This window comes from Miniopterus natalensis, chromosome 11 (genome assembly GCF_054644295.1).
Source record: "Miniopterus natalensis isolate mMinNat1 chromosome 11, mMinNat1.hap1, whole genome shotgun sequence".
NCBI classification, from domain to species: domain Eukaryota; kingdom Metazoa; phylum Chordata; class Mammalia; order Chiroptera; family Miniopteridae; genus Miniopterus; species Miniopterus natalensis.
Window position 1 is genome coordinate 46,890,075 of NC_142091.1, and position 11,288 is coordinate 46,901,362.

General features: G+C 51.8%; 1 protein-coding gene across 1 annotated transcript in view; it reads right to left on the reverse strand.

Moving 5' to 3' along the window:
• DKK3 (dickkopf Wnt signaling pathway inhibitor 3) overlaps positions 1–8,323 on the reverse strand; it is a 40,933-nt gene extending 32,610 nt beyond the window's left edge. Inside the window, exons 1-2 of the mRNA XM_087822253.1 lie at positions 8,105–8,323; positions 1,894–2,031 (exon numbers count right to left, since the gene is read on the reverse strand). Of these exons, the coding sequence (XP_087678379.1) occupies positions 1,894–2,031; positions 8,105–8,314 (348 nt within the window). The 5' untranslated portion in view covers positions 8,315–8,323. The remainder of the gene's footprint in view (positions 1–1,893; positions 2,032–8,104) is intronic.
• Between the last annotated feature and the right edge of the window lie 2,965 nt (positions 8,324–11,288).

The following is an 11,288-nucleotide window of genomic DNA, read 5'->3' on the forward strand; positions in this document are numbered from 1 at the left end:
CCCTTCTCTGATTCACAATTTTCTCATTTCTAGGTGACCTTTAAAGTTCCTGCCAGCTCTAATATCACAGGAACCTACAGCCAGAACAAAGTGGACACTCTTAGCCTAATTTATAGTAGTGGGTCAAATTCCACTTCTAAGGAGACAAAAATCACGTCTTCATCAACATACTTTAAAATTTTTATCTAATTAATTCCTCTCCCCAGCAAAGAGATGATGTCTTCTCCCTATATGCCAGATTTTTACAGGATTAACCAACTTTATGTTTTAAAAATTTCTATAGTCTTGTACATATAGGTTGCTGGACTCCTCAGAGTCTTTATTATACTAATGTGCATTTTTGTATCTGTATGAGGAGAATATATACAATGTTCCCAAATATGTTGCACCACCACTGAGCCCCTCTTTCATGAAGCATTGCACAGGACAGGGCTCCATGGAACCCACTTGAGAACTACTACACTGTGCTGATAACGTAACTTTACTGTAATAGCAACAGTAATAATAAAAGCAACCTGCTGTTGCATAGCACTTTAGAGCTTACAATGAATTTTCATATACTTTAGGGTATTTGACCCTCACAATACTGGAATATTCCTATTTCATAAATGTGGTCAGTGAGGGTCAGCACATATAATACTTTTTCAAAATCACACTAGTTACTGGGAGGCCTCGCACTTAAATATTCTGACAGCTACAGGAAGCAACTTTAAGAAGCAGTGGAACCTGTTAACTAATTATTGCCAGAAAGGATGACTTAATAATTGGTTTTAACAAGGATGAAATAATCACTTTTGGAAGCATTCTCCAGTCTTTAGATGAGAAATGCTAACGGATTCTGTTCAGCAGGTGACTCATTCATTTATCTGGGGAGCGCTTCCTTCTGCAGCTGGGCCCATCAGTATGCAGAGGGAGGAGAGCCACATACAAAGGCTACTTTATAGTCAAGGCACTGGTCCGTGAAAATTGACCCCTTCCTGCTGTGTGGCGCACGAATGCTATTGTTTCAACCAAGTCATTACCTGAGCACTTGAACAAAAGTCAGGCTCTTTAGTGAGAGCCTTTGTGGCCTTGCATAGCGGAGTTGAGATGAGATCAGAGGTCAAGCTCTCTGCCGGTCACAACGGAATGCCAGCTCTACAGCCTCTAACAATGATCCTGAATATCTGCACAGCAGCCTCTCTTCAAGATAACAACACAGGCTTACAAAGCCTGCTCTCCAAGTCCTGTCAAAATCACAGTGCAGACATCTCACCCCAGGAGTAGGCCAATGCTATGTTCCTCTAGATTTGCAGTGTTTTCTTCCTCAAGTCAGATCCGGAATGAAACTGCTTGCTTTTCATGCAAGATATTAGACCAAGAGACATGCGGTAGGTTGGAAAAACTCTGCTGCAGAATTTGGAATGGAAACCAGCAAACAAGATGTTTAATTTTGTGGAAATAGAGGCTTTCCCTTCTGAAGACAGAGCATATCACATTTTAGTTCCTCCTAAGGAAACAGTGAAGATGTACTCACCCTTGCATGGACTACAGAACTCTATTTCAACTCTACTGAAACATACATAAAAACCTCGAAGGCACTACTAGGAAAAGTATCTCTCTGTAGACCCTTGTTTGCTTCCTTTTTGCAAGTAACAAAAAATCCCTGAGCATTCCTTTGAAACTGGACTGGAAGCCTACAATTAAATTTATCGCTTAAATGCAAAAGCAACTTAGATTTTTGATAAATATCTCTCCCCTCTAAACAGCTCCCTCACTCCCTCTGGTTTTTAATCTGTATTGTACCATCCTCATTTGTATTTTTGGCTTGTGTATTAAATATGTAAACAAGACCTTAGGGCTCACATGGGACTAGGCATTATAGAAGGAAGTGCTGGCCAGGACCACCTTTACCTTGTGAATTTCTCGGTGCACGTGGATGGTGTTATTTCCAACCTTGGTTTCTGTGTTGGTCTCATTGTGATAGTTGGCAGGTAAGTCTGCCAGGTTCACTTCTGATGACGTTTTAGCAGCAGCTTCCTCTGCCTCCATCTATTAAATCAATGAATTAAATGAGCAAAATTGTTTTTTCTTGATATAAGTCAGAGTCCATTAAGATAAAAGATCCATGGGGATGTAAAGTACAGCATAGGAAATATAGTCAATAATAACTGTAGTAACTTTGTATGGTGCCAAGTCGGTACTGGAAATATCAGGGGGAACACTTTGTAAAGTGTATGATTCTCTAACCACTATGCTGTACACCTGGAACTAATACAAAATAATATATAAACTGTATGTAAACTGTAATTGAAAGAAATTTAAAAAAAGAACTTCTCTTTTCCTCTTTGCAAATACAAATAATGGTAATAAGGATAGGTACCTTTAATTGAGGACAAGACATTGTACTAAAGGTTTTACATATATTATACCCATAAATCTTACAACTTCCCTACGAGGTGGGTGTCAATGTCCCCGTTTTATAAATGGGGCAACTGAGGCTCAGGGAGACTAGATAACTTTCCAAGGCTCTCAGTGAAGGGCAGAGTTGGGATTTGAGCATGTTCCCACTGAACAGCCTTGGCCCTGTATAAAGCTGCTGGTGCCCTGCCCATCCCCCCATGGCCCAAACCAGAGGGGGTCACCCGCATTCAATTCCCTTACAAGCCAACAACCAACTCTGTCTCTCTTGAGGGTATCCTCCGGTTGCAGAAGTGTGCTCAGTCTGCATGGGCCCCAAGTGCTGGGGAGTTAACACCCAGGAACAACCCTCAATCACTGAGGGACAGGTTATGGGGGTAAGCACTTCAGTCCCTCTTCCCTCAATGGGACAGTCTCTCTCCAAGGATCCCCGGTAGGACTGAGCCCCAGTTGACCCCAGCGGTAACCTCTTCATGAGCGCACTCTTTATTGCTTTTCTTCCCTTCCATCTCACCCTTCCACTTTCTCCTAGTGTTTCTGGGATTACTTTCAATATAAATTTTTGCTCCCAAACCCTTGTTGCAAGGTCCGGCACTGGTGGTGGTAGAGGGCCCAAACTAAGGCAGCCCCTTGCCCGCTGCAGGTAGGGGTACAGTTTTGTCTCCTTCTCCACTCCACCTCTTGGGTATGAGGCCCTTTGCAGAGGGTCAGTTGATTCACATCTGCACCCAATTCCCTCTTCCAGATTTATGTGCCCGCCCCAGCCCTGATGAGTGGGCAGTTGACAACAGACCCATTCACAGCTGATTGGACTCAAAGGGAGGCCACATCATGGAATAGTTGAGCCAACCAGATACTCTCTCTAGGAATTAAAAGTGAGAGACTCAAAGAGAAATTTGAGTTGGTGGTTGGTAATTTTCCAAGACTGCTATCTTTGACTCTGGGCTATTTTCATTCCTTAAAACTAATCTTCAAAAATATTTCTCTTAAAAAAAAAAATCACTGTCCTCTATCTCCTTAGGTACTTGACGAGGCCCCTCTTTTCCTTCCTCTTCCAACCAGATTTACCGAGCCAGGGATGGATATGGGAAAAGAATTTCCATGTCTCAAAAGCACTGAACTGGAAGTGTGAAGAAATTCTGATAGGCACAAAGGCTCCAATGAATGAACGGGGCCTTGGTCGTGACTGCTGTGCTTGACCCTGAGACGACCGCTGAGATGTTTAAAGTTGATTACTGGCTGCATCATCATCATCATCATCATCACAGTAGTCTCCATGTCTGGGCATCAGCTGTGTGGGAGCCATCGCACCAGACACCTACCATGTCCCCTTCAATATTCACAGTGACCCTATGAGGAAGGTGTTATTACCCTCATTCTGCAGATGAAGAAAACAAGGTTGACAGAGGTGAAGGGACCTGCCGCAGGTCACCACACTGTTAGTAAGTGGCAGCGCTGGGATTGGAACTGAGGTCAGTCCGACTGCAAGCTGTGTGCTTCCCCAGCACAGCATGGGATTCTGCCCGGCTGGCTGATTCTTTTCCCAGGGAGACAGGAAGATGATTATGATGGTCTGTAGAAGCAAGTCAGGGGTTCAAAGGAGAGAGAAGAAAGGCTCCCAGGAGCAGGAGGAGGCATGACTGAGGTCTCAAAAATGGGTAGGGTTTAGACACAGAGGAACTTAAAGATGGCAAAGCTGTGGCAGCTGGACAAGACTGGTGTGTGCTCAGGGCTAGAGCAGAGGGCGCATGCTGGGCACAGGATGAAGGAGAGAGCGGTCAACAGGCAGATCCAGGGGACAGTCCTAAAGCAGAGGGCATTGCTCAACCAGGAGGATACAGCAGAGTCATGCCCCAAATTTTAAATATGTATATGGACCCCCTACCAGGCCTGCCATATTAGAACTTCTGGGGGTGGCACCTCAGATATCAGTGAGCTTCTTGGATGATTCTGAGGTCCGCCCTCCCTCCCACCTGCTCCCAGGTAAGAATCTCTGCTCCAGGCAATAATGGGGAGTTCCAGCAAGTTCGGAAGACTAGTTAGGAAACCGTACAGAGTCCAGAGAAGGAAGAGAAGAATCCATTCATGGAACTGGCTAGAACCAGGTCTGGGGTTGGAAGTTATAGCTGAGGAGGGGACTTCTAGGTGGCAGAGGCTGCAAATACTTCTAGAAGGACTGACCAAGCCACTGAGAGCTGGCCACCGGATTAGCTGCCCCCAGCACCTTCAGGGTTCAGGGACAGCACAGTGGAAAGGGTTCTGGAGTCAGGTAAGGTGGGGCCAAGTCCTCACTCTGCCACAAAGCAGAGGAGTGACTCTGGACAAGATGACAAATGTCTCCTAAACCTCAGCTTTCTTTTTTGTAAAATGGGGGGATGATCCTACTTTGCTAAGCAGATGTCAGAATTAGGATCACAAAATCCAAGTGCTTGGTCCAGTATTTGCCATCAAGCGAAGGTGCAATAAACAGCTACTTTCACAATACTGCCCTTTGAGAAAGCAGTTTTAGAAGCTAGTTTGCCGGGGAATGTGTTGGGTAGATGTGAAGAGAGAAGATATCTATCATGTGTTTGAAGAGTTTGCTAACAAATGGAGAAGAAATAGAATGCAGTTAAGACAGGAGACAGGGTGGCAAGGAAAGGGCTTCATTTTTTTGTGTGTAAGTGAGAAAGCCTGGCATGTTTAGTGACAGAAAAGATAGAGCTAGAAGAGTGTAGGAGACTGGAGATGCTACAGAAGCGATTGCCCAGGAGGAGACAGGAATGTTTTCATGTTTTTAAAATTCCCATGGGAATTGGAACACTCCAGTCTGGCTTTCAAATAATTGACAAGTTACCAAATCTAGAGTTTGCTTTGGGCTGAGCAGATAGTCTCCTCATAAAACCTCCTTCTCAATCAGTGGTTATTTCAACAGAATGAGCTAACAGTTCTTTAATGGCACCATGAACTCAAAGTACAGTTTACAATGGAAATTTCAACCACAACTATGACGGCCACTAGCAAGGAAAACTTAGGCCTGAAGCAATAGGACTTGTTTCATAGAGGAGGAATGTGAATGCTATTTCAAATGGCATTTGTGGTTGGTTGAATCTGTGTCTGTTAAAGGGGCACAGTAGGAAAAACTGCAGAGAGAAATCCAGGCTTGGTATTGGGGTCCTTTCCAGGAACATTCTAAATCATGCCAGTTACAGATGAGGCAGTGAGCGCGTGGGGGTGGGGGGTGGAGTGGTTTTATCCTCAACATACATTTATCAGTAACATAAAATAATAAGACAGAAAAATAGGAACAACCTGGAATAAAGCATTTGAAGATTTGACTCCCCCAATAATGATCATACGAGTGGAGTTAACTTCATCTTTCCCCCTTAGAGAAATCCACAGCTTGAGTCAGCTGGAATATTAAAATGTGAGTAAGTGACTTGAAAGCAGATTCATGATGCAACTATGTAAACAATTAATACATCTGGCCATCCTTTTGGTTCTTTCCCGGGACAACAAGTAAACAGCAACTGTCCTGTGTTTATGAGACTTAAGGGGCCTTCTGGCAGCCTCTTTAAAGAACAATAATAGCCACAAGCATTGAGAATCTATAATGTGTTGGACACGGTGGTCCTTTGTTTTTATTCATAATACCATTCATAATACTATTAATGTGATGACAATAATGGCCATTATTCATTGATAACAAACAATCTCCCTTAATCCTTACAACCACCTCATCGGGGCTGACTTACACTGATTATACTAAACCCCACTTTAGATGGTCAGATAACTTACTACACTGCATCCTCTTATTTAAATCTCTCCTTTACCCTAAGGGGTGGACATTTCCTCCATTTCAGAGCCTGGATGCCACCACTAGTAAGTGGCAGAGCTGATATCGGATAAAGGAAAGTTGGTCCCCACGGCCCATTCTCCTGACACCCAGGGGTTCAGCCTCTGTCCCGGCTGCTAGCGAGGACACTCTTTGGGAAACCACCACTGAATGGGGCAGCCAATGTCTCCCCTGGTGGCAAACTTCAGTGAGCCCATCTGCACAAGCCAAACAGAGCCACTTCTGGAGGAAGGCTGGGGCCCAGGCAGAGCCAATGCGGGCAGTTCCCACAGAGTAGGCCCTGCCATTAAGGTTCCGCTGGGCCCCAAACTGCTCTGATTGAGGAAGAGCCTGAAGAACCCCTGCTGCTCCCTCATCTCCCTCACCACAGGGAGGACCATGCTGCACGGACAAGTTCATATTGATAAAAACAGTGTTGACCTAGTCAGTTTTACTGAGAATCTGTGTGCAGGAGGGAAAATCCTAGAACCCAGAGAAAGAAACCTTGAGGATCACGAACTCGATTTAATTTGAAGGTGCAGAATTAAGAGACAGTGGGGCCTGACCCCCCTTCCTCTTTAATTGTTCTATGTCATGGTTCTTGTGCTTTCATAGGAAACAGAAGGTCCGTGGGTTTTGGGATCTGGCCCATGCCGTGAATGTTCAGGTTCTGATGTCCATGCAACCGCCCCCAATCCAGGGTCCCCCTCACTGCAAATTCCAGGCTGACTGTTATGGAAGGAAGGGGTGATATCCCTGAACTACACAAGGCAGGGGGGTGTGGGGGGAGGGGGAGGAAGCAACTTCTCCTGCTCTGCAGGCCGGAGCCGGCACTGGAGGCTTTGTCCAAATGGATGTGCACACACCTGACCCATTAGCCTGGGCATCTGGTCTCTTCCTAGCTCCTCTCCAAAGACAGGCTGCAGCAAGAGCGGGGCCCAACAGTGACTATGCCCACCCACCCCAAGTGGCAGAGCCGGGCCAGCTGCACCTTCTGGCCTGGCAGCCCTGGCAATGTTGTGTACCCACCATAGGGGATGCCATCCACAGTGTCTGGACCTGGAGCTGATGGAAGGAAGAAGCCAGGGAAAGTTATGCCTAGGTACCTGATGTCTGATACTAACAACTGCTATATATTATATGCCAGGTGCCCACACATATCATGGCGTTTAACTACCAGGGGAAACTGAGGTACAGAATATTAAGGGAGTGGCAGAAGAGGACCCGGAGCCCAGGGCTGACTCCAAGGCACTCTCGGGTGGAGGTGCAGTTACTTTTCACATGACCTCCCCTCTTCCCACCCGCCACCCTCTTATAATTCACACTGCTGGGCTCAGGGTTCCAATTTTCCCGCTCTTCCCCTCATGGCCTTGGGGGAAGCCCAGGCAGATGACCAGCAAAGCTCAGGGCTCTTGGTCCCCACGTGGCATCCTAACTGTGCCTCGGGCAGATGGCATGAACTCAGAGCCCACTGGGCAAGCGAGAACCGGAGGTGCACGGAGCTTCCTCAGTCTCTGCAAAACCCCGGCGCTGGGCTGTCGGGGCCTGGCACGCGTGCGCTTTCCACGGAGAGGCCCGCAGCGCGCGGGCAGGTGGACCCGGGCTGGCCGCCGCGGGCGGCTCGGCTCCGGATCCGCAGGCGCGAGGGCGGACGAGGCAGGCGCTGGGATCCCCCGAGGGGCCTCCAGGCCACCCCGAATCGGCTGCCGGCCCTCCCAGCCCGTGCTGACCCGCGGCCCCGGCCCGGCGCCCGCCCGCGCCCCGCGCCCCGCGCCCCGCGCCCCGCGCCCCGCGCCCCGCGCCCCGCGCCCCGCGCCCCGCGCCCCGCGCCCCGCGCCCCGCGCCCCGCGCCCCGCGCCCCGCGCCCCGCCCCGCGCCCCGCGCACCCACCTCCTCCACGGCGCTGCGCAGCTTGTGCTGCGTGTCCTCCATCAGCTCCTCCACCTCGCGAAACATCTCGTTGAGGGTGGCCTCCTCCTGCGGGTAGCTGAGGGCCGGGCCGGGCCCGACGGCGGCCGAGGGGGCCGCGGGGGCCGGCACCGGGGCCGCGGGGACGGCCGCCAGCAGCAGGCACAGCAGGGCGCCCGGGAGCCGCCGCATCTCCGCTCCGCGTCCTGCGCCGCCTGCGCCCGGAACGCGGTCAGCGCGCCCACCGCCCCGCCCCGCCCCGCGCCCCCGCCCGCCCCGGCCCGGCACCCCTTCCCCGCCCCCGCCCCCGGGTGCAACGGGGCCCAGCTCCCCCAAGACGCGGCTCCGCGGGCCGAGAAGCAGCCCCGGCCCAGCCCCGCGCCCCGCGCCCCGGCCCCTCCCCCCCGCGCGGGCTGCGCTCCGCCCTGGCCCGGTGACGGCCTCTTCCCGGGGCGACCGCCCGGGGCGACCGCCCGAGTCCCCCGCGCCACAGCCCCGGTCCCCCGGCCGCTCGGCGGCTTCGAGCCCTCCGCCTGCCGGACCGGGTCCGAGCGCGGCTCTAGCGCGGCCGCAGCCCCGCGCCGGGCCCCTCGGGCGGTCAGCGCGCAGCCCCTCCGGCCGCCCCGAGCCGAGCGCCCGCCCCTCCGCCCGGCGGGACCGCGCAGGGCCCCGTCCCCCGCGCCTCACCCGCCGGCTGCACGGAGGGGCTCGGGCCGGACCTGCCGGGGCGCGCGGAGGCCGCCGCGGGGCTGCGGGAGCGGCGAGGTCGCGGCGAGGATGCTGCGGCGCCGGCACCGAGGGAGCCCCGCGCCCCGCCCGCCCGCGGCCAGGCCCCCGCCCCGAGGGAGGGGCCGCGCCCGGCCCGCAGCCATTGGCCAGCGCGGCGCCCGCGACCTGCCGCCGGGGGACCCACTCCGCAGGGAGCCCCGAACCCCGGGCCCCCGCGCCCCGGGCCGCTGTGGTCCCCGCGGGGACTCGCGCCGCGGCGCGTGGAGGAGGGCGGGGCCGGGCGCCCGCGCGCCACCTGCCCGCCCCAGGCCGCCCGCGCTCAGCACCGCCCAGCCCCTGGCGCGGGCTCCAGGCCCACCGAAGGCTGGCCTTCATCGTCCGACACCGCGGCCCGGCGAGAAGCCCACCCGTGGCTGGGGCCAGGCCAGGGGACCCTCGGCGGGCCTGCGGGGCGGCGGGCGCCCGGGACCCCGCCCGCGCTTCGGGCCTCGCCTGTCCCGCGGGTTCCCGGGCCCTAGCCGGCCGCGGGCCTCCGTTACCACGCGGCGCGGGGCCGGTCTGTGCTAACCGTCCTGGTGGCGGCGGACCGCCGAAGGCCCCGCAGCCTCCCGCACCTGCACCAGGCGGCACGCTCACTGTTGTTTTTAAAAACTTGATGTGAGTGCCTAAAACAGGGATGGCGGCATATTTTTTGAATAAACAAGTGTTTCATGGGCCAAACCTCCCCTGTGTCTCCTTACTGCCCTTTCAGGCCGGACCGCGCCCGAGCACCCAGTGCTTCCCGCGCGGCTCCGGCTCGGCCCTGCGGGTCCGCCTGGTCACCGGCCTGGCCCCGGAGACCGGGAGCTCCCGGCAGGCAGGGACCCACTCGCTCACTCCTGTGTCGGCAGGGCTAGAGCCTACACAGACTTGGTCCCTGAGGAACAGATGGGCTGATCATTATAACAATAGCTATTGATATATCAATAAAGCAACAGCATCACTGCGCACTCGCCTCGTGCCAGGAACAGGTATAACTCACTTACATTCTTAACCTCTGAGGTTGGTACTAATACTTCTGTCCCCGTTTTACAAATAAGGACACTTTCTTAAGGCCGCCTAGCTGGTAAGCGGTCGAACTGGGATTTGAACCTAGGAATCTGGCTCCAGAGCCTTCACCCTTCACCGCCAGGCTCCTCTGCCATAAACCTGGCTGGGAGGTGTTGCATATAAAGATGTTTACTGAAGCAGGGAAACGGCAAACTAGGATTTCCACAAACAGTGGAATATAACAGTTAAAGTAATGGACAGTATTTCTAGGCAACAACAGTGGATAAATCTCAAAGAAACAAAGCGTGGAGTGGAAAAGTCACTTTGCAAAATATGTACAGAATACTATTTGCACATATTTTAAAAACACAATACAACAGCACATATTGTTTATGGATGCTACAAATAGAGTAAAAAATTCAGAAATATGCAGGCTCCCTCTGAGGTGGAAAGCAAGGGAAGAGATGGGGACCATCTTCAGTATTTATAACATTTTATTTCCCTTTAAGAAAGAGAGTGTACCAGTGTGGAGGAGTTCCGGAGCAAAAGTGCCCAAATATGCCTGGTCAGCCTGGCTCAGAGGTTGAGTGTCAACCTAGGATCCAGGAGATCATGGTTTGATTCCCAGTCAGGCACATGCCCTGGTTGCAGGCTCGATCCCCAGTAGGGGGTGAGCCGATCAATGACTTTCTCATCATTGATTCTTCTATCTCTCTCTCCCCCTCTCTCTGAAATCAATAAAGATATATATATATATATATTAAAAGTGTCCAAATATTCACATCTGTTTAATCATCACAGTTGATTAATTACATGTGGGTTTATGGGTGTGTTTCTTGTATTATTTCTGGTGTATTTAAAATAGTTTGTGAATATATTGAAACCAAACCAAACAAAGGCAAAAGGCAAGCTCCCCACCCCCCACTCACAAAACAAGACAAAAAAGCCTCTTATGGCCAAACAGGCTTTCCTTAGATCTGTTCTTGACAGAAACACTTACCTCCCAAAGGCCCAGCAGTGGCCCCCATTACTGTGAAGTGAGAGGCAGGAGTGGGGGGGTCCACACAGGCTCAGGTGGAGGGGCATTTCTCTTCATAAAAGGCCCTCTGTCTGCCTGAATGGTTGGGAACTTTCCCCCGAGGTGGATGGAAGTTGGAGCCGGTTAATGGCTCTGGGCAGCAGATAAGGCTTATCTGTTCCCTTCCCAGGGGAGGGAACAGTACACAAACAAGGGAACCTCAGATATCCAGAACTTATGGGTACTCAGTCAGGATAGGTGACTATTATGCACTGATTTTTAACATTTTAACCATTCAGAATAATTAATTAGACCAGGGGATCTAATTACACATTGGTTACACATTTCTTTCTTTCTCTTTCCCTTCCATCTCAAGTAGACTGGATTAAA